This window comes from Populus trichocarpa, chromosome 2 (genome assembly GCF_000002775.5).
Source record: "Populus trichocarpa isolate Nisqually-1 chromosome 2, P.trichocarpa_v4.1, whole genome shotgun sequence".
Classification (NCBI taxonomy): Eukaryota; Viridiplantae; Streptophyta; class Magnoliopsida; order Malpighiales; family Salicaceae; genus Populus; species Populus trichocarpa.
The window spans coordinates 1,772,261-1,795,706 of NC_037286.2; the positions used below are offsets into that span (position 1 = coordinate 1,772,261).

Genomic DNA, 23,446 nt, shown 5'->3' on the forward strand with positions numbered 1-23,446 from the left:
AAATATATATATATATATATATATATATATATATATATTAATATATTTTCAAAAGCAAAATAATTAGTACTGTAATTTCAAATATATCTTTAATGAGTGATTTTATCTTTCTTTTTCTTTTTCTTTAGTTTTTTTTTCTATTCCCGCTATTTTAAAATTTTATTTTATCTCGACCTTAAAAAACACTTATATTCTCTTCGTGTTGAGAACAGGACTGTTGAATCGGTTATCTGCTATGTTCTGTCTCTCTGGGGTTGGCATCAAATTATTTATTAATGAATTGTTAGATTATATTATTAGTAAAATTACTTGAACTATAATTACTAATAAGAACATAACTTAAATCAAATAATTTAAAATATATATTTTTTATTTAAGGAAATGCATAAATTCTTTAAAAAAAAACACGGTAAGAAATAAGTAAAAACGAAACAGTAATAAGACATTGTGTTTTTTAATAAATAAAGTTACTAAATGATTTTATTAAAATCCGTACAGGTCGATGTTTAATATACTTTAAATAAAATAACTGATTAGTATATATAAAATATTTGATATTGTTGACTATGTAGCTAAATATTAGTTGATTATTATATATAAAATAAAATGATTGAAATTAGATAATTTTGAAATATTTAAGAATTTTTTAGTTAAAAGGAATAAGCAGTCTTCCATTTCAGAGTTTGCTTGCCCCCTGGCCAGAAGAAAGTATTTAGTTGTGATTTTAAAATCCATCCGCTTGACTTTTAAAATGGAAGATGATTTTTGTAAATACAGTTTGAATATATGTTAGCCTTCACTTCAAGAAGTATTGAAAATAATGTTTTTGAGATAAAGTACAGTTTATTTTATTTAAAAAATAAAATAAAAATCTAAATATTTTAAAACTAGCCAGCTTTAGTACCTAGTAATAAACTAATATTTAATTATATAGTTAATAATCTCGAATGTTTTTTTTTAATTATTAACGTGGGTGTTCGGGTTAGTTTGCGTGTAACTTGACTAATCACACGAGCCCTGAAATTAACGACTATATAAGTTTCCAGTGGTCATCATGTTAGCAACCACAAAGCTGGAACCTAAGATTACAGGAGAAGCAAACATCTTGGTTCAAGACTCTTATTACCACATACTAGATAGTTATCTTGAATGTTTTTTAAATTTATCAGTCCTGGTTATTTTATTCTAAATGTATTATACCTTGACATATATGGATATTGATTAAATTATTTAATGGTTTTATTTACTTCAAAAAACTACATAATATTTGTATTGTTCTTTTATTTTTTTACTTGTTTATTTTTTATAATGTTCTTTTTTTAAAAAAATCACATCTTTTTCCTCGATAATTTAGAATTTCAGGATGAAAACATAAACATCGTTAAAATTATCAATCAAGATAACTTGTCGTGACTAGATTAGAGATAATTGTGCAATGGGGCTTTGGACCCTGTTGTGCTGGTGTGTGACGAGAAGCATAAAATAAAAAAATTGAATCCGTGTTGATTGTTGTTAAATCTAGCACTAAATCTATGAAGTTTTTTCCAAAGTTTTTTTTTTTAATTAATATGAATGTTCGGATCAACTTGTATGTATCTCGATTAATTCCACAGGTTCTAAAATTAATAATCAAACTTTTTTCTCTTATTTCTGAAAGTGTTTTGATTCAAAAGTTATATCTATTAATGCTAATAAGTGTTAGGCGTGTTGTATAAAAGTTATATTTTAAAATATTTTTTATTTAAAAATAATTTAATGAAATATTTTTTATTTTTTAAAATTTTATTTTTAACATTAATAAATTAAAATAAAAAGTACAAAAAAATTCATTTGAATCAGATAGAAGTTGAAAAATATTTTTTTATTCTATTTTTTATAATTCAAAGGCTATATAATTGTATATAAATATGTGTTTAGTATTATAATATATATTTTTTAAAAAATATTAGTTTAATATTTAAAAAAAAAACATTTAAAAAAACGGTTATAATAAGCCAAGGTACCATTTTTCCTTTTTCCTTTGCATTCCATTTATAAAGCTTACCAGATGGGCCTAAATACAGGACCCGATTTACGAGCCCATGAGCCCGTGAAATTAAACGCACAGGCTTCCAGTCACCAGACAAAACCTTGGATCCATCACACAGCAATAACATAATATTTACGGCTCCATTTATTTCACTGTCGAGAAAAAACCCTAGTGAAGAACCTCTATAAAAGGGACACTAATGGCTTTCTGAAAAACCCAGCCCTAAACCGCCGTTCACCCTCACCAAAAACCCCCTCTATCTTCCCCTCCTCTAATTTTTGCATTGCTTTAAACAATTCCTTGAATTTATTTTTTTTCAATCTGGAGAGGCAAATGACGAATCTTTTGAATTGTTGAATGCTCAGACACTTATTTGGGTTCTTATGATTTAGATTCTTGAATAGGAAGATCTGATGCTCTCTATCTTTCTGCTTTTATGTCTTCAAGTCTCAGCTTTCATGGGTTTTTTTTAATTACTGTGCTGTCAGCCAATGATGACAATTCTGATTTTCACTGAAAGCAGGCCTATGGATCTGCCTAACTGTTGAAATTCATGAACTAGGACGGTCTGAGGCTTGAATAGTTTTAGTTTTTTATTTTGTTTTCAAGATTTTGTTTTCCATCTTCTTGTTCGAAGACTAAAAACTGGCTCTGGACTCTACTGTTTTGTGCATGATGAGAAACATAAAAAATAACAGTTATCCCTGTCTGATTCATCCATGCTGATTATTGTTGAATCTGACACTAAAACTGTAGAGTTCTTTACAAGCTTTTTCTTATAAATTGTTTTAATCTCATCAGTGGTCTGATTAACCGGGGAAAAAAGTAATTTTGTGTGTGCTTTGCTTGATTCTTTTACGTTAGCCAGCAGATTAGTTTTTGTCATCCTCTCTTTTTCGCAAAAATTCCCATGTAATCCTGAACTTAGATTTACAGTAACTCTTTAAAGCCATTTTGAACAGAAATGTTTCGATTTTTGCCTTGCCACAAGCATTCCTGGAAAATTTCAACGAATCAACTATAGTTAACCGTGGCCCTGCGATCAAAGGATTAGATATGAAATTTGACAAGTGAAAGTACTCCTTGATGACGCTGAATTCTAGATGTGAGAATACCAAGAAAGCTAATAGCGTATAATTGAAATATTTTTCATAGACATTCAACAATAGCGAGAACTAGATATAAATGGTGTTCTATGCTGCGGTAAAAAAATAATATTTATGTGATTTCAACGTTTTAAAATCTAAGATTTCTGTAATGACTGCATCTGGTAACTGGTATTGATTATATCCCTGAATCGATTATCTGCGTACTTTTATGTAATTAATTTAATTAAAAAATATTATTTTAAAAACAAATCAAGATATTTAATTAAAAACAAAATACATTTTAAAATACTTAAAATGTAATAAATATCTAAGAAATACTTTAAGCAGCCCTTATTATTTTCAAAAAAAGGATAAATTTTATAAAAAAACAAAATAATATATTATATGATGAAATAAAAAAACCTATATAAAAAAAAAACCTGAATAAACTTTATAAATCTGGGTTAAATCTTTAAATTTGTAACTTGTAAAATTCTACTTGGATTCAACCTAGAAACTCAACATCTAAAAAGTTAAATATTGAGAGATGAAATTAATTTAATTTAATTTTAAAGTAAAATTCAGTTAGAAAAACTAACTATACAAATTCTCATGGAGAGTGAAGAAAAAAAATTGCAATAATGACTAATAAAAATGCAAAAAAGTCTATTGACTAAAGGTTAATGTTTTTGTTGTCAAGGGTAACAATATACCGTGGAATAAAAATGCAAAAAAATAATAATTTAACCCTGTTTTTTTTTAATGACTAATGAGTACCTGGTGGCCCCAAAACAAAGCTAACTAATTTTTCCAATCAAAAACAAAATCATAGTTTCAGTGTGCAAATTCCTTGCCCCTAAAACATTTTTCCAATCAAGAGCATGGTAGTTTTACTACAATTTGCACACTGAAACACAACTATTTTAGTTTTTGTTATAATGAATTCGAAACTATGTAGGAATTCAGTTCGAATCCAAGAAGGCCCAAGCCCGACTACAAAACATCAGTCTTCACTAGTTCCTGTTTATTTATTTTTACGTTTTAAAAAGTTTTTAAAAAAATTAAAATTTTTTTATTTTTTTTTATTTTAAATTAATGTTTTTTTTATTATTTTCAAATCATTTTGATGTATTTCCAAATAAAAAATATTTTAAAAAGCAACTGCAACCACACTATTTTTTTAGTGTTTTCAGATCATTTTGATGCGCTGATATAAAAATAATTTTTAAAAAATAAAAAAATATTATTTTAATGTATTTTCAAGTAAAAAATACTTTAAATTACCATCACTCTTTCAAAATAAAAAAAAATATTCCCTTTGAAAAGCTTGTAATAATAATGTCTGCCGAGATCGAGGCATTTTGAGTTCAAAGTCTGGACCTTTTTGGTGGATGATTGTGGTCTAACTTCTCCATGATAACCCTCCGCGTATATCTTGACAATTGGATTCATGTAAAGCAAGAAACTCATTGCGCAGCTATAAGATGCGTAGGATAATTTGTGGATATTATAGACTGATATAAATTCATACAACTTCCAGCAACTAAGAAGGATGGTCAGCCTCATGCAGATAATTTATCTTGCAATTTTTTTCACTTTCCTGGCAATTTATTCACGTTCTTGGCAAAGATTGAATGCCATGTCTTCTCTCCTAGAACTTCTGGTCTATCGAACTTCTAACATTTCAGAAGATCAATCAACCATACCAGATAAAAAGATTTCGAATAACTAGATAACCGATTCTGTTATAACATGGAACTTCTATTCATAAGAGCTTAACACCAGCTTAAAGGACCAGCTTAAAGGAAGGACCCTTTACATTTAACTAGAGGTAGAGGATAATTACTACAAATACACCCCCACTTTACGTCAGCAATGACATTAAGACAATGTGAAGGAGAAAGAAATGTGATCGGTGACACTTACACGATAGCCTGCATTATGGCTGTTATCTAATCATTATTTTCCCACAGCAGATAAGAAAAATTGCGGATACATACAGCTAACTGAAGACTACTTGCCGTTCCCATGTTTTATCCATCGATTTGCAGATTGCTTCATCTATTTTATTGTTATGTAGCGATTAGTTCCATGCTTGGCCCAATGGTCCTTGAGATCAACTGGATTTGACAGATCTTGGCCTTCAGCTGCAAGTCGGCTAAGCAGTTTGCTAAAAGCGCTCCCACTCATTTTCCGCCCACCAACACGAGCATGGCGCTTGTTGGGCACGGCAGGTAGAGGATACATTGACAAGGTGGTTGTGCAGCACGAAGACTGCCATCCACCATTTCCCCATTTGTAGCACTGCCTGAAGACTCCAGTGCATGAGCACACGGGTGCTGGCATGGTTGTTTCATCGAATGCAACCTGGTTCAACCCAAGGTCTTGACCCTTCCAGTCAGACTTAGATGCTGCCAGCTGTTTGTTTGGATCATCACCTCCACCGTCCATATCCTGCCCATTTTTCCACTCATGTGACTTCCCAAACATGTCCGTGTCGTCACTCTCCCTCTTAACCTTCCTTGGAGATTTTGAAGTCTTTTTATTAGATGGTGTTGCCTTAGCATCCTTTGGTCGTTTACCCCGCTGTGGCTTTGCAACCTCAGATGCAACTGGTGATACTGGCAAAGCATCACTTGTCTGCATTTCCCTAGTACCATATGGACCTTCATTCATGTGGGGCAGATGATGTGTATGCTGCTGCTGTTGGTGGTGCATGTGCTTCACCCCACGCGAGTTATGGAATCCAGGTGGACAGGTGGTTATGTTACCACTTGGCAAGGAGTTCTCCCGGTATTGCAGAGTAGCGATAGCATTGTCTCGCTCCAGCAAGGCATTATTTCGTTCAGCGATTGCCGAATCTCGCTGCAGGAATGCCATGTCTCTTTCAGTAATAGCCGCCTTCTTTTCTGAAAGAGCCATATTTCTCTCATGAATGGCAGCATCTCTTTCAGCCATGATGGCCATGATCTGTTTCATGGATGGCTGTGGTTGCATCAGCCACTGCAACGACAACGGAAAAAATAAGAATAATAAGAACTGCAAATGGTAAGAAAAATCAGATGCTACATACTCTACAATTGTAGTCATGTTATCATATGGTCAGCGGAAAGTTGCTTTCGGATACCTGGCCCTGAGCTGTTTTATATTGATCCGCTTTATGCCTGCCATTTTCACGATGCCCCCCATCATCCATATCAGCTTCACGGTTGGCAGTAATTGCAGATAACAATTAAAAACCCCAAGTGTACATGCAATGCTCAGTCAATTGAGCATTGAATCGCTTATCCAGGCTACAAATCCTGTATCTCAAAGCAGGAAAAATAATTCAGAGATTGTTTCCAGGGCATATTGCATGCATATATATATATATATATATATATATATATATATATATATATATATATATATATTGTGTAGAAGACCTTGTGCAAAAACAACCGGGAAAGAGAATTCTGATCTAAAGGTGAGAACGAGGAGAGCAGTGACATAATTACCATGTGCAATTCGAATCGCAAGTAAAAACCCATTCCCTTGCAAACCTTTCCTGCATGTTAAACGTATTATACATCCAGATCAACAGAACCATAAACTAAACCTTTCAACAAGATACAATTCTTACTACAGTACAAGGAACAGCATTCTTCAATCTTAATTTCATCCCAAAGATACAATATGCAAGAACAGAAAAAATTATTTAACCTTTTTAAATCAGGTTAAATAATTTTTAACGTTATTTAACCTTGCAGAATAGGAACGTCACACTCTCACGGTTACAGCCTTACACATGGATGTTTTTTATTCAACCTTGTTGGATCAAATGATGTCAGATTGTAAGGGAAAGAGAGAGGGAAGGGCACTTTCAGGAACAACTTAAGCACACTAATAAAGCAGAATTGCACATATTCACAGCGAAACTGAACATTAAAACAGAAATATGCAAATATCAAACCAGTCCTTTTGCAGAGTAAGGAGTGAGTATATTGTCAAAGACCATTCAAGGAATACTGATTGCCATCATGTTCAATATTTAGTGCGCAAATTTGTTTCTTCCTAGTTCTGCATTGCAAGGACTAAGGAGGGGGTGCTATCTTGAATTCAAACCATGAACTCCACCCACGCTTATTCCCATGACCATTGGCCCTCACTGCTTCAAGCATCATCTAGAGGACTAGCTTTCCACAAGCCACAAATCTTTATTCTAGTAAACAGACTAGACCAAGTGACAAGCATTCAGAAGAATTGCCCAATACCCACCAAATGATTCTAAATCATCACAAGCACCTCCTAACAGTGAGCATTGTATCATCTATATAGCCAAGCATGGTAGCTAAAGTTCATTGAAAAAAACACAAGAATTGTACTAGAGACTGAGTTTTGAAACACAGATTAGCAAGTGGGATCCTGATTATCTCCAGAAATTAAACAAAGATTCAATCTTGCCTCTGGTCAAACACCAATTCTAATTATATAATGTTAATATGAGCCTAACACGTCAAAACATTGAATTAATCCTTAGAAAAAAAAATCTTCCAAAATCCGCCTGTCCACTGACCATCACTTCTACACTGACCACACAAAAAACCCCACAAATTAAAACCCACCAAGTCCCTTGAAGCACGCATATTTTCACACTTAAACACAATCAAAACCCAAAATCAAACAAAATGAACACAAAAACAAGCTGCAACAGCTGCCAAAATGCACCAAGAATCCACTTCAAGCACCAGGAACCGGAAATGCCATAACAAAAAGGTACGTAAAAAGAGACAAAGACTAATCAGATAGTAAAGAAAGTAAACAGTGGAGAGATGAAATTGAATATGTGAGAGAATCCAAGCATACTTTAAGAGGCAAGACCGAAAGAGAGATTGAAAACCCTAAGTGGTGAAGAGGATGCCAAATCTGCGGAAGGAACAGTAGAGGAAGAGGCAAGGAAATTTTTGCTTGCTTTGTTGCTTAATGAGTGGGTAGTTTTACCTGTCTGTCTTGTCTTGATATTTTGATTTTATTTTATTTTTCTGTTTCTTTTTTTCTACCTATATTGTCTCCATTGTATTCTACGGTATTTTCTGGCAAAACAAATTCAACTAGTTACTGAGGCGGGATTACCAACGGTTCATGTTTGATGAGGCCCAATGCACTGCGTTTTGGTCCATTTAGTATTTGGGCCGCAATACAACACGGAACTTGTTACCCCGTTAGCGTCTGTACAGGGTACATGGGATTATCATCATAAGAACCGCGTTGAACATTTTTTTATTACACACGACAATGATGTTTCTTGCTCTCGTATTCTCAATTATAACAGATAAACATAAAATCAATGCCCCTAACTTATTCCACCTTTGCTGCGACAAGTTACGACTACTGTTATTCGGGGATTTGAGAATTTATTTTATCGGTGTTTGGGTGTATATTAATGATTATTTTTTAAAATATTTTTTATTTAAAAATATATTTAAATAATATTGTTTTACTTTAAAAAAAAATATTTTTAAAATCAACATGTCAAAACTATTTTAAAACATTAAATAAATAATTTAAAATAAAAAAATAATAACTTTTTTTAAAATACAAAAACAAATAGCATCTTCATCCCAGCAATAAACTCAGGAAACATAAATGGCGCAGCAGTCAGCTACCCCGAGAAGAAAGTGATTTGCCATAACTTTAAAATTTATATAGTTTTCATTGATCGAACCCGTTTTTCATTTTAATAAAAAATTGGATTTGAAAAAAAAAACTATAATTTTACTGCATTTCTCAAACCTGACCTTTCAAATCCAAATTTATAATACATGTTAATAAGTTAAAGGGGGAATATTTTACCATAGAATCTTGTTAGCCTGTGCAGTACGTGATCTGATGGGCAAGATTTGGATTTACACACAACAGAGAGTGGCATTGTCCTTCAAATTCACTGGGATTACTCTGATAATTGTCATGCAAGAAAACAAAATCGTTCTATCTAAACGTGGAACGAAGAATTTAGCCAGAGAGTGTCGAAAGAGCCAAGACATGCATAACCCACAATCAAGCTTCTGATCAATGCTTTCCTTGCTTTCTACGCTTGACTTGCTGGGTATCTACAAACCAGAAATTAGAATGAGCAAGGCACCTGCAAATTAACCACTGCGTGCAAGGTTTCATCAACAGTCGCCGCGATCATCTTGATATGACGAAGAGATAGAAGGGAAACATCAGAGAAACTGCATGCGCTTACAATCGTGGACAACTCAAGCCTAAATCATCTGTCTTCAATGTGTTAGCTGTGTCAGTTGAAGGCTCATCAATTACAAGTTGCGATGTCCGACGTCATTCATGATTAGAATGTGAAAAAATGCTTTCCGTTTTATACGAATGTTTACGTTGTTTGTATACAAATTTCTTAAACAATTGCTACTTGTCTTAATGAGTAGGATATGGATTTGGTAATATAATTGAAAATATTTATCATATAAAAAATATTAAAATAATATGTTTTTAGAAGATGTTCAATGATTTTAAAATTAATCATCAAAAAATCAATAATTAATATCTTGTCAAATAACACAGCAAGATGATATTTGATGACATGTTAGATATAAAAAAAAGAAAATTCACTTTGTTTTAACGCGGTTCAACCTAGTTTTTAAAATGCTTTTTAAACTGTTTAAAATATATATATTTTTTATGGTTTAGATGTGTTAAAATAAAAAATTAAAAAATATATATGAAAAAATATAATTTTAATAAATTTTTAATTGAAAACTATGTATTTTTACAAAAATACTTATACTGTAATATCAAACACACAAATATATTGGAAATAAATTAATTATGATTTAAAAAGACAATAAAAGCTAAAATTAATTAGGTATTAATACAGTCATAATATTAAAGCAAAAATATCGTTTAAAAAACTGGTAAACAGCAAGTCGTTTTAATTTCTTCCATGTAGGATGTGGTTTAAGCTGACTCAGTGGGTTTTGGTAATTTTTGATTTTTTTAGAGTAATTATTTTTTAAAATTGTATTAAATTTTATTTCATTTTTTAGCTTACATAACATCTGCCTAAAGAAGGGAAAACAGGCGGGGCAACAAAGCAGCAGTCAGCTACCATGAAGAGAAATCAGCTGCGTGATATTTTTTATTTCTTTGTTTTTGTATTTTAAAAATAATTTTAAAAAATTAAAAAAAATAATTTTAAATTAATAATTTTTTGATATTTTTAAATTATTTTATTGCAGCAATTTCAAAAATAATTTTAAAAAAAATAAAAAATATTATTTTAATATATTTTCAAGTAAAAAATACTTTGAAAAGTAACCGCAACTCTTGTAATATGGTTGGATTTGTTTTCGGATCAAACATGACTTTAAAATTTATTTGGTTTTTATTGTTTAAATTTGTTTTTCATCTTAATAAAAAAATGAATTTTAAAAAAACCACAATTTTTTTTTTTTCAAACTCACCGATATTTGTCATACAGAATAACAAATTCGTTCTCCAAGACCATCATGGGGAGCGGAAATTTTAGCCAAAAATTGCCAAAAGAGCCAAACAGCCGCGATCATCTTGACGTGACAAAAAGGTTGAAGGGAAACATCAGGAGGAAAAATAAAAACCCTGCAGTTCGCTACTGGATTTGTTATTCATGTCGGTAATGCATTGGAAGTTATTTTTTAAAATATATATATTTTTAAATAAATTAAAGTAATGTTTTTTTTTAAATATTTTTAATATTAACAAATCAAAATTATCTAAAAACATTCAAAACAAATTAAAAAAATAAAATAAAAATAAAATATTTTTAAAACACAAAAACAAATAAAATCATCAGTACACTATAAAATTTATTCTTCTACCAGTTGAAGGTTAATCAGTTCATTATTGGATTTGCTCTTCTACTTGGTAACGTGGTTCAACTGTTATTTTTTAATATATTTTAATTTTTTTATTTAAAAAGTATTATGTTAATATTTTTTATATTTTTTTATTATTTTTATATAATAATATTAAAAAATAAAAAATATATACATATAAAACAATAATTTATTATATTTTAAATTGAAAAATATTTTTACAGGAGTAATAACACGAAACACATGTATGATGGAAATAAGCTGAGTCGGGTTCTGGGCAAATTATAATTCAGGGGACAGTAAAAACTAAAATTAACCTGGGATTACTACAGTTATAGTATCGTAGCAGTGATGTCGTTTTAAAAACTCGTATACAACTAGTTGTTTCAAATTTTAGTATGAAGTAAAGGAGGTATTGATTTTATTATTCGTCATTTCACATAATACTATTAAGGACGAGTTTTTTTTTTTAATCTATATCTCTTCCTAATTTTATATTTTAATATTTAATTTATTAAATATTAATTTTAAAATTTATTATGATTTATTTTCTATAAAATAATTTAGTTTCATAACTCGTATGATGAGATTAATGAACTAACTCAGTTAATTTAAGTTTTTTTTATTTTTCAATATTAATTTGATTGATAATTAGGTTTCATGTTTTTTTTATTTATTTTTTATAAAGTTATCTCAATTTCATGACTTGAGTCACAGGTTTAACGGGCTGGTCTGGTTAACTCGAACTTTTTTTTTGTCTTTTCCTAGTTATTTTTTTTTCAATTTTACCATCTAATATTGGATTCGTTATGAATTAAACTTCATGATTTATTTTAGTTTATATTCTATGAGGTTATCATAATCTTATAATTCGAGACGTGTGTTTTGTGAGTTAACCCGTTTAAATTAATATCATTTTACCATGTCTTGTTTTTATATTGATTTGTTTTTCAATTTCAATATATTGAAAATTATATTCATAATTTGTCTTAATTTGCTTTTCATAAAGTTATCACAGTCTTTTGATTTTGATCGTGGGTTTGACAAATTAACTCGAATTATTTTTTTATTTACTTTCTATGATGTTATTCTAATCTCATAACTCGAGTCACATATTTATTTTCTATAATGTTATTTTAATCTCATAACTCGAGTCACATACTTGATAAATTAACTGATGCTAATTTTTTTTCTAATTGTATTATTTAATATTAAGTTCATTGATAATTAAGTTTTATAATTTATTTTGATTTACTTCAAATGAGATTATCATGATTTCATGATTCAAATAGCAGATTTAATAGGTTAACCCAGATTAACGCGTATTAATTCAATATTTTATCATTTTAATATTATTTTTTTAAAATATTATTTTAATTTTTTATAAATAAATATATTTTTACTAGTCATTTCAATTTAATTTTTATAATATATATTTTTTAAAAGAAATATTAGCAAAATTGATTTTATTTTTTTTATGTATTCAAAAAAATTTGATGAAAATCGCGGCTTAGCACTGGCGAACAATCTAATTCTTCGACATGGTTTAAGCTGAATCATTGGGTTTTATCTCACAAAAGAAACACAACTCGTCCACGCTGGCAATCGTCTTTTGCAAACCACAGCCAATCAAAATAACTATTTCGCTTTTGGTGATCCTCGTCGATTAATAAGATAAACAAATCACAGCCGTTCTTCTAGTTTTAATTCTCCATTTTGCCACTATATAAATCCAATCCTGTGCATTCGTCACCAAGTCAAACAGCAAATTTTTTCATCCCTCGCGATTTCGAAAGAAAATGGCTCGTACAAAGCAAACTGCTCGCAAATCAACCGGCGGCAAGGCTCCGAGGAAGCAGCTCGCCACCAAGGTCCGTATCATTAGGGTTTCCCTTGGTTTTTAATTATCATTAAAATCATGCTCTTGATTAGTCCCTGCAGTATCCTTCTTTCCAAACCTAGGGTTTCACGATTTAATTTTAATTGCCATGTCCCTAATTTGCTCGATTAATGGTAATTAATTGATGTCATACAGGCGGCAAGGAAATCTGCTCCTACTACCGGTGGAGTCAAGAAGCCTCACCGTTATCGCCCTGGAACTGTTGCTCTACGGTAACGATTTCCCTAATTTTTTTATTGTTTCATATCTCATCTCTGTGAAACCCTAACTGCAACTTTCTTTCCTTAACAGTGAAATCCGAAAGTACCAAAAGAGCACTGAGCTTTTGATCCGCAAGTTGCCATTCCAGCGCCTTGTTCGTGAAATCGCTCAAGACTTCAAGGTATTGTTACTGATTTAAGTGGTTTAATTGATTTTATCTAAGTAATTTGTGTACCTGGTGATTGATTTTTACGTGTTTGTTTGTTCTGGCAGACTGATTTGAGGTTCCAGAGCCACGCTGTGCTCGCACTTCAGGAGGCTGCCGAGGCTTATCTTGTAGGTCTGTTTGAGGACACCAACTTGTGTGCTATTCATGCTAAGAGAGTCACCATCATGCCTAAGGATATCCAGCTCGCTAGGCGAATCCGTGGTGAACGGGCCTAAGTTTTTCCCTGATTGGATGCATTAGTTCATTGGATTTGATACAATTAGTGTAGGTTCTTTAGCTTCAATTCAATGAAGGGTTTTGATACTATTAAACTATTGTGGAAAGGTTAATTGAAGTATAGCGGACAAATTTTTATGTGAATTCGACCTTTAATTTGGTTTCTTTTATATTGTTGGGTGTTGTTCATGATAGTTCATGATAGTTGGTTATGCTGCTGTCTGGAGTGGTTGATCCTTCTAAATTCCTAATGTATTTGCCATTTCTTAAATGTTTGTTTGTTGAACTTGCTTGTGTTAAGCTGAGGATCTGTTACACTACATAGCCAGCATAAAATATGACGGGGCAGATACTTGAACCCAACATTTGGATCGCACAGATGATTTAGAGTGTAAAATTATAGGCAACTAGTGCTGCTCTATTAGCAATGTACTCTGCCAGGAATTGGCAAGGGTTTTCCTCGGCCTTGCTATGCCCGTCAGGACATAATGCACTGCGCCGTCATATTAAACCTGTAGAGGAACTGATTTTCCAGAGTCAAGTAGGGCGTCCTTCTTGAAATAATGATTAGAAGCCTCCATTACGGCTCGGGATTAAACCCCCAAGGTTTCAGTAGATGAAAGGTGGTCCAGTCCTATACCGAAACGGGATGTGGATGGACTTCTTGTAGAGAAATTTTATGTTCGAAAGTCTTCAACAATTTATGGAAGCATTTGATTTTAGAGAGCCTGAGAACACAGTTCGTGGTCTCGCCTTCCATCCTTTACAATACCCAACTTCTGCGTCACCAATTCTCCATTGCCGCGCCTCTCTGATCACGTTACCGATTTAGAATTCGTTGGCGAACCAGGTCGATTAAAGCTAAAGGCCTGGTGAGTCCATTTTGTAAGGAGGCTCGGTGTTAGGCCTATGTAATTTAGATGGACTTCCAATGAGGTTGGCCCATGGCCAGTATGAGCTCACAGCTTTTTTTCATTTAGGTGTTTGGATTTTATCTTTCTATCTGCGCAGTAGCCAAGCGGAGAATGATTTGGTTGATGAAGGCGGGCGGTGTTTGTTTTTACTTTTCACTAACTCATTCCGTTTGCCGAGCAGCAATACAATATTGAAGATGGACTGCAATCTTTTTATCGGCAGACCTGCCCGTGAACTTTTGGAATCAGGTCCTGAAATCCCGTGACACACTAACTCCACTAACATCCACTCTCCAGCATGCTTATCTTCAACAGCTATGGACTCTCTTTTGGACGCATAATAACCCCGTCCTGTCAATTGCTTGTCTTCTTTATATCAAAAATCCTTTGATTCACGTGAATGGCATATTTAGCCATCCACTAGAACCTATCCCAGCATGAGTTTGCATTGCATGGCTCGTGCGACGATTCACTTTAATTCCACCAACTGTCGCTGTTCTTTCGTATTTGATTCTTTTGCACATTTTTGTACTGTTGTGCATGCCGCATTGAATTTCTCACTGGTGGCGGGACTATAATCAGCAAGATGGTAACTGTTCTCTTCTGTAGCGGGACCACTCGATTCCAGAAGTTCTTATGACAAAAACTTCTTGATGGTTGCTCTTTGGCATTATGGGGGCAGTTGCACATTTACATTAGATCGCAAGCGGGCTTGAAGTTTAGTTTGAACAGACTTCTAGTCGGAGCACTTGAACCTTGTTCTTTAGTTGACAAGTCAAACTTTCACAATGAAATTTTAACATCATATAGTATGTACCAAATAACCAAATGAATTATAACTCTGACGCATTTCCTTTTATAGAAAATTTTCATTTGCAATACGTCGTGAAAGAGAAGAAATGAGTTGAATTCAACCAAGAAAAGCCAAACTAATAGAAAAATCCAACATATATGAATCGGTAAAACATCATATTTTCTCGCACCGTGTTAAGCAATTTTCATTTTTCATTTGTTCTCATATAAAACGATTTGTAAGGCTAGCTGATTAGATAATGGCTGATTGTCCCTTCCTTCGCGTGATTCCTTAACACCAAATCTAAGACCTGTATGAACAAAGCCTGTGATCTTGTCCTATCGGTGCAGGTATCGCCAGCAAAATGAAAGTTACAACTGGAGAAGACATCAATGTAATAAAGACAACTCAGCTGCCTTAATATCATTGGAATCAGAATGTCAAGATTTAAATAATAAAAACAGATCAAAACAACATGCATGTGACTGAGAGAGAGAGGTTAGAAAATACAATAAGAAACAAGAAGGGATTGGACATTTTCAAGTGAGAAAAGAAAAGAGAGAAAGGACACCGCACGCAGAAATTTGCCCCTCCCTTGCCCCCTCAACCATATTAGCCCCCCCCCTTTTTTTTAATTGTTATTATTGTTCTGGATGCTACTGATGCTGTCCTAATAATGCAATATTGTTTTGTTTAGTATAAAGGAACTCCTCAGTTATGAGTTAATTACCTCTTTCCCTACAAGATATGCATAGATTCTATTAAAGGAAGTAATTTAGTAAGTTGATGACTAATTGGCTTAAACAATGAAAACCAAACAATTTTTAAAGTTGCAGCATGCATAAAACATCTCAAACCATATCACATGACAATGTCAAACGAATTCCTAGTCATAACATCGCCTTTGGTTTGCCATTTAGCTAGCTTGTACCCATTGAACTTTCAAATTAGCCCAAAACATGGTTTTGTTCTGACTCCGAACGACTCTTGTATCTTTTAGCAATAAATCTCTTTAACATCTCATATTTGAATTTCTCCTTAATTTGTGAAGGAAAAAGAAAAAAGAAACTCTCCTGTATTCAATACTCTTATGCTCAACAGTGCTTGTCTCCCCCCCCCCGCCTTTTTTTCTCATGCAATTCGAAGGAACGAATACGGTTGTACAAGTATATATCTCATGTCGTGTATGAAGCAATGGATACGGTTGTACAAGTATCTCATGTTATTCGTATTCATACATTCTCAGAACCAATATTGTACATACCTTGCACGCTGATGCATTGCTTCACCCTCCTCATGAATCGAAGGCGCCTTTATACCTTCCCACGTCAGGAATTCATATTATACGTAACTGCTGCTATGAGGAGTGCTTTTTGCTTACCACCTTGCCATTTCAGTACTAACAAGAATATATTTTTCTTTCACGCTTCTATCTTCCACAAAGGATTATTCGATGTATAATCCATTGATTAAAACAAAATTAATCATGAGATAAAGAAAGGGAGGGGCCAAAATAGTAAAATGCTGTAAATTAATTATATGTGTGGAGATTCAATTAATCCAATCTTATCTCAAAATGTGTACAGATTAAAGAAAAATGCCAAACCAGCTTATGAATCTAGCTATAACTCTTAATGAACAGTACTCACAGAATTTTGACCCATAGGCCTTCACTTGGAATCTCTTGATGAACCACGTATAACATGTAATGACCTGAGGGTGCAAGATCACCGGAAGGCGGTGTCATAACTTGAATGTCATAAATTGAAGTGCCGACAACGGTCACTTTCTCATTCCCTAGCACCAGCAATCTATGATTCATAGAAAATGAATGTGTATTGAATGCTGGTGCCACCATTGTCACCGAGACCATATCTGTTACTATTTTGCTCGTGACTTTGAACCTTACCAGCAATTTTTGTCCGTAGCCAATGTTTTTACCTTCGGAAGCAGATGATGAGACAATTGTTGGTCTCAAATCATCAAAATTTGGATCCAAATATGATGGAGAAAATGCTTCTAAGCTCAATTCAGTTGGAAATAATACCCCGGTGAATTCATATCCAATATGGGGATTGCTGCCACCAACAAGAACCCTGCCATCACGAAGCAAAATTGCTGTGGAATGGTACATTCTTGGTATTGTACTCGGGTTTTGCAACTCAAACCTTGACCCTGACGCGTCGTCTGGCCGGTAGAGGACAGGGTTCAAGACCGGATCTCGCCCCTTTTCCCACCCGGCAGTACCAGCGCCAGCTCCATTTATGATCAAGACATTGCCGTTTGGAAGCAATGTCATATCGCCCATGACTCTAGCTGTAGGCATAGTTTCCATTACCCATCGTGGATTAGGGTCGTTTATCTTGATCCGGGCACAAGTATCCAAAGCTTGCACGAAAGTACCATTTTCCACCTTAGCAAAAGACCCTTTTGGTGCACCCCCACACACCAAAACCTCAGCTTCAATAGTTGAAGCCTGTAAATTCTTCAATGGAAGCAACACTGCCGAGCCTGTGCTTGGATAGCTTCGTGGATCGCCTCCAGGTATTGCGGGGTAAGTCTTCACCACCTTATTAGTCTTGTGATCGAACAGTATAGCTCGGTTATTGGCGAAAATGAATAAATTCCCATCACCATTGAGAAAAACAAATGGATATAAGTTGTTCTCTATGCCACGATCATTAGTTTCCATCAGAAATGGCAAACTGTAAACATTCGGGGCAGAACTTTTTGGATAAAATTCATAATTGAACTGCCTTCTGCCACCAATAATAATTTGCCTACCATCTGGCAGTATATGACTGGTGGCATACCATCTTTTTGCCTTAAGACCATCACCAACTTCTTCCCAATCACAATCAGCCCCATTGCATGGAGAAAAAATCCTGACCTTACGTTCACCATCATTGAAACCGCCGGTTTGAATCAGCCTCCCATCAGGGACCACAGCCCCTGAAGAACACCAAACATCACTTTGGACCATAAGTGGCCTGAATCTATTAGCCAAAACATCATACTCAACAGAATGAGCAGTACAGTCATATTTGATAACTAATTCACTTGAATCATTCCGACATTTTCCATCTGGTAATGAAAGATTCGACCTGCCAAAGTCAGTTCGATCATAGATTACTACACGGTCATTGCTGAGTAGTTGCATATGCATCGCTGTTATGCCAATGCTATTTTGCAAGAGTTGCCACAGGCCGCCGCCAGCAGCGTAGGTCACTGTCCGGTGGCATGGTTGAGCAGCAAAGAATAGTTGCAAGAAGAGGAAGAAAATTATCGAAGTATAACGAGGCATTGATGGCTGGGACATGTTTTTTTGTCTGTGGTGATGAGTTGTGATGGTTTGGTCGGATGTGGGGTGTTTTTATAAATAATAAGGTTGTCTGGACTTGGACTGAACCGAGAGGTTACCAGTACTTACCACACGCTTTGATATCGCGTGGGATATGATTCTGGTGGTAATCTGTTCAGTGAAAACGATGAGTTTGTTTGAAAGCCAAGATATCCAACTTGCGATCGAGTTGGAGATGAGCAGAAGGGTGTATTTGGGCTCGGACCTGAATTGAAGAGCAAGCGGTGAAAGATAAGAGATTGTCATGAATTTACACATATATTATAAGAATGTAATTAATTAATTAATTACTATATGGTATCATAATTTTTATTCGTATATATGTTTCTATTTTTTTTCTAGTGGTAGTGGAATGGGCTTTAATCAGGTCTATTTTAGGAAAAAATAAAATTTGAGATCCACGAAAATAGAAAGTTACAAATCTCTTAAGACGAGATATTGTCATTTTTCTTAATTTACGAAGGTTATTAACTGATATGTCATGTCACCATTTTTTTTATTCATTTTCTCTAAAATATATTATCTCTCGTATAATGAAGTTTAATCATTAGTATTTTAGGAAAATACTTAATGTTCTAACCATATGATAATTTTTAATGAGCTAATTTAATCAGTAGTATTTCAGTAAAATATTTAATGTTTTGACCATGTGATAATTTTTGAAAAAAAATAAAAAGTCAATAATTTCTTGGGATAGAGATATTGTCATATTTTAGTTTTCATAAAGATTAAGAAGGTCTTTGAATATTGATTTGTTATATTATTATTATTATTATTATTATTATTAAATACATTATCCCTCTCAAAATGAACTTTAATAGATAATATTTAGAAAAATACTTTAATGTTTTAATCATATAATAATTTTTTAAGAAACAAAAATAGAAAAAGTAGGGAGTATAACATACAACCCTAATAGATAGTAGGGTGCTCTTCTTAAATACATTATCACTCGCAAAATGAGTTTCAATTAGCATAATTAGATTCAGCGTACGGGATCAAACTATATATATAATTTTCTTTTTAAATAATGTTTAACTGCTGAAAAGAAGTGGAAAAGAGAAATAAAAAAAAGATTATGACAAACCCTCTAAGTACGCTAATTAAAGCCGAGTCAATCCTGAATATCCCATCAAACTTGCAGCTCAGATAATGTGATTGAAATAACCTAATAAAAAAATAAAGATAATTATAAAGTTATTTAAAACAAAATCGTGTTAACTTTTGATCAAACCCATAACCCGAGTTATTAGACTTGAAGCACCCAATTTGAAAAAATCTTGAAATCCAATTCCTAATTAATCAAATATTAAAGAATTAAATTAAAAAAAGAATTTCAATTATACAAAAGGATTTTAAAAAATAGCAATTAAAATAACAAGGATCAAAATTAAAATACAAAATAAATTTTATATTTAATTGAAAGGTGAAATTGGAAAAAATTTTTTTGGTAAAAGGATAAAAAAAAATTAAAAAGAATAATGATCAAAACTGATATAAAAATAAAAGCAATGTTGTAATTAAAGGGTGAAATTAAGAAGAATAATAGTTTTTACAAAAGGTAAAGAAAAAACAACAACGAAGTATTGAATTAAAAAACACAATTTCTTCAATTTGAATTGAATGATGAAATTAAAAACCACTAAAACTTTTGCAAAAAGATCAATGATAAAAACTAGAAATCCAAAGAATAAGGACCACATCAGATAATATAATATTTGGCAAATTAAGATTGAATAGTGAAATTGAAAATAAATAAAACTTTTACAAAAGGACCAAGATCAAAAATCAAAAATCAAAAGAACAATGATTAAAGTTGAAATTTCAACAACCAAAAGGACCAAATTGTAATTTTTAAGGGAGAAGAGAGAGGAGAAAGTAAAAAAAAGGGCTCATGGGTGCCAAAACGGACCATTAACGAAGATATGCGCCACACCAATATGAAAAGAATACGACAATGCTTCCAACAAAACAATTGAAGGGCATTTTTGAATGCTAGTAGGCGCCACACACACCGCTCGATTGGCTCAGGCGCCTCCCATGCACCCTTGGGTGTTGTATATGCACAACCACTATTTGTTTGTTTTTTTTAGCTAAATATGAAATTGCCTCTAAATTGACTTTGTAATTACAAAAAAAAGTTTTCATTGTGAAAAAACAAAATGCCCCTTAATCTCAGAATTAAAGTTTTTTTTTTTTATTATAGGGGCATTTTTTTGTAGTTTCACTGTGTATTTTAATTATTTATTATTTTTTTATAATTATGCAAATACCAAAGTGTCATTTAGCTTTAATCATAATAGTCAAAAAACCATGATAAAAATACAAAAATACCTCTTTGACACTAAGTTTATTTATATATTTTTGCTTCCAATGACATTTTGATCATTTTACCATGCAATTAAATTGAGAAAATATTTATTTTCCCCGCCTTATCTAGTAATGACAAATGAGACATGCGAAAAGACCTTAGTGCCCTTGTATTTAGGTGGAGGGACAAACATCATTACACTATTCTATTGAACAATGATAATGAGTATGAAATTACTATACTTTTTCAAGAGGCTTTAGTTCTTTTTAATTAGCTATAATTTAATAAAATAATTAATGTTTTAACTATTTAATTATTTTTTAATAAAGAAAAAACAGAGGGAGCATAACATATAACCCTATTAGACAACGAGCTATTCTTTTAATTTTCAAAATAATAGGGTTTTTGTAAGGAAAAAAAGAGGATTATTTTTTAAATATTAGTTTTCATTTGGAATTAATAGAGATGTATTTACTTTTGCATATCTTTTATAATTTGAATTCAATTAAAAATTCAAATCAATATCCTTCAAAAAATCTCAAACATAAAAATTGATTTAACCATGTAAGTTGAATTTAATTTACAAGGTTTCAATCATGTAAAATGACATTAGCACATGTTATTTTCAACTGTGAGTATAAATAAAAGGGGGGGATTGGTCAAACCTTTATGTTGTGAGTATAAATAGAAGGGGGATTAGTTTTGGTTTCTACTGAGCTTCTATAATGGATCTCTTTTTTCTTGGTCCCTTCTAGTATGGACTTTATATATATAAAAAAAAGTTTATAGTATATTGATCCATTAGTTATTAAACTTGATTGAAATGATAATTTAATCCAGAAAACTTACGATTTAGAACTTGATTAGAATTAGATTTTAATTTGAACTACATAAGATGTTAACCCAATCAAATTCAGTTCAACCATGTCGATCTTGCTAAATTCAATCAAAATCTCTACATGAATTAATTTAATTTTTTTTTAAAAAATATCATTATATTGTTATGATAAAAATAATTCACATGTATTAATACAAGCATTTTTCCAAGTTAGACCCAAGCCGGGTCGGACCAATATGCTCGTAGTGAACCTTTGTCGACTCCAATCATGGCCTATCCTCGTCCTAAAAGTTGAACATTAATAAACTTCAATTCGTTTTCAGTGGGAAAACAATAACAACTATCTGACTGGCCTTTTTAAAATTTCTAAATTGCATTGATGTCATGAGATGTTGAAAGTTGCTTAGTTGTTTGGATTGAGATTCGAGTGTGATTTGTGACGAAATAAACTTTAAACAAGAGTTGTAGAAATCCCCCATATAAATAAATGATCCTTCCGAGCCATCTTTCTCAAGTGATCCGAACTGGGTCCACGCGCTCGAAGACTGCCTCAAGAAGTTTTTTTAAAGCTTTGGTAACGCTCGTGCAGGAAAGGTGCTTTGAGCAGAAACAGCAACTATCGAATGGTATCTCTCTTGCCTTTTCACCATTCTTTTTTCCAGCAAATCTCGATCGTTTCTTCGCAGCAAATTCTTTTTTCCAAGTGTATAGAATTCGCTTCATGAACGTGCCTCTTCTTTGTGTTCATTTTATCTCGATAACAGGCTAGGGGAAGGCTGCTACGGTATCAATGTGTAATGATTAAGGAGGCAGTCTCTTTTGTTTGTAGCTGTGGAATTGCCTGTGCATACATTACTTTCTTTTTATTTTATTAATGTAAGTTTATTAGGTAAATTATACGTAACTCGGCTAATTTTACGGATCCTGAAATTAACAACTATATAAATTTTCAGTAATTATCATATTAACAACTACAGAATTACAGAATTCAAACTTAAAATCACAAGAAAAATAAACCTCTTGAACCCAAACTTCCCGTGACTATCATATTTTTTTTTTTTAGCTTAACGTAGGTGTCCGGGTCAGCTTGCGTGCACCTCGACTAATCCCACGGGCCCTGAAGTTAACGACCATGTAAGCCTCCAGTGACCATCATATGAGCAACCACGAGGCTTAAACCTGAAACCACAAAGGAAGCAAACCTCTTGGTCGCAAACTCTTACCACTGGACCACCACCTATCATATTACTTTACTCTTTGTTTGACGTCCTTGATGATATGGAAGTATTATATTCTTTTCGTATGTTCCTAAACTGTGTATTTAATATTCTAATTTCCAACAGCCTGATGGCTTCTCTTTTGCCCCTTTTCATTTGAATAATAAATACGAACATTTCTTGTTGAATATTTTATTTCAAAGTCTTGTCCTTCATCATAAAGAATAAGGCTTGATGGCGAATAATACAAGTTTCAGATTGATAATTGCCGATATTTATTCTATAGTTACGAGTTTCATTTTCATACGTGAGAGACCGATACGGCACGAAGATGAGGGAAAACTATAATAGAATATTTACACCAAGTCTCAAAATATCATCGGGATATTGTCCTAGTCTTGATTTTAATTAGACCAAAACTATTGTTTAAAATATTTTTAGCTTTAAACTGTTTTTATTTCTCGATAATTAAGAACTTCTATTATAAATACTCAATGAACAT

General features: G+C 32.6%; 3 protein-coding genes and 3 non-coding genes across 7 annotated transcripts; 4 read left to right on the forward strand and 2 right to left on the reverse strand.

The window, feature by feature from the left end:
- The first annotated feature begins 2,369 nt into the window (after window positions 1–2,369).
- LOC112326712 (small nucleolar RNA snoR64a) lies at window positions 2,370–2,446 on the forward strand. The gene has a single exon (XR_002980642.1). It is a non-coding gene; the product is annotated as a small nucleolar RNA snoR64a (small nucleolar RNA).
- A 70-nt stretch (window positions 2,447–2,516) lies between these two features.
- Window positions 2,517–2,604, forward strand: LOC112326714 (small nucleolar RNA snoR20a). Its single transcript, XR_002980644.1, has one exon. It is a non-coding gene; the product is annotated as a small nucleolar RNA snoR20a (small nucleolar RNA).
- An 89-nt stretch (window positions 2,605–2,693) lies between these two features.
- Window positions 2,694–2,778, forward strand: LOC112326704 (small nucleolar RNA R38). Its single transcript, XR_002980634.2, has one exon. It is a non-coding gene; the product is annotated as a small nucleolar RNA R38 (small nucleolar RNA).
- Window positions 2,779–4,857: 2,079 nt separating this feature from the next.
- On the reverse strand, window positions 4,858–8,133 carry LOC7479698 (protein BASIC PENTACYSTEINE6). 2 transcript variants are annotated; one of them, XM_002301960.4, is made up of 4 exons: window positions 7,963–8,133; window positions 6,615–6,659; window positions 6,245–6,419; window positions 4,858–6,120 (listed from the first exon to the last, which is right to left on the reverse strand). In XM_002301960.4, exons 3-4 carry the CDS (start codon window positions 6,311–6,313, stop codon window positions 5,179–5,181), a joined length of 1,011 nt encoding a protein of 336 aa, XP_002301996.3. In that variant the 5' UTR covers window positions 6,314–6,419; window positions 6,615–6,659; window positions 7,963–8,133; the 3' UTR covers window positions 4,858–5,178. The 2 variants fall into 2 exon arrangements, with proteins under 2 accessions (XP_002301996.3, XP_024451553.2); XM_024595785.2 differs by having other exon boundaries at window positions 6,615–6,664; window positions 7,963–8,131.
- Window positions 8,134–12,667: 4,534 nt separating this feature from the next.
- LOC7490669 (histone H3.3) lies at window positions 12,668–13,680 on the forward strand. The gene is made up of 4 exons (XM_002300690.3): window positions 12,668–12,835; window positions 13,000–13,076; window positions 13,156–13,246; window positions 13,339–13,680. The coding sequence occupies exons 1-4, from the start codon at window positions 12,764–12,766 to the stop codon at window positions 13,507–13,509; spliced, it is 411 nt and encodes a 136-aa protein (XP_002300726.1). The 5' UTR covers window positions 12,668–12,763; the 3' UTR covers window positions 13,510–13,680.
- A 3,043-nt stretch (window positions 13,681–16,723) lies between these two features.
- LOC7490670 (aldehyde oxidase GLOX) lies at window positions 16,724–18,770 on the reverse strand. Its single transcript, XM_002301961.4, has one exon. It carries the CDS (start codon window positions 18,534–18,536, stop codon window positions 16,863–16,865), a length of 1,674 nt encoding a protein of 557 aa, XP_002301997.4. The 5' UTR covers window positions 18,537–18,770; the 3' UTR covers window positions 16,724–16,862.
- Between the last annotated feature and the right edge of the window lie 4,676 nt (window positions 18,771–23,446).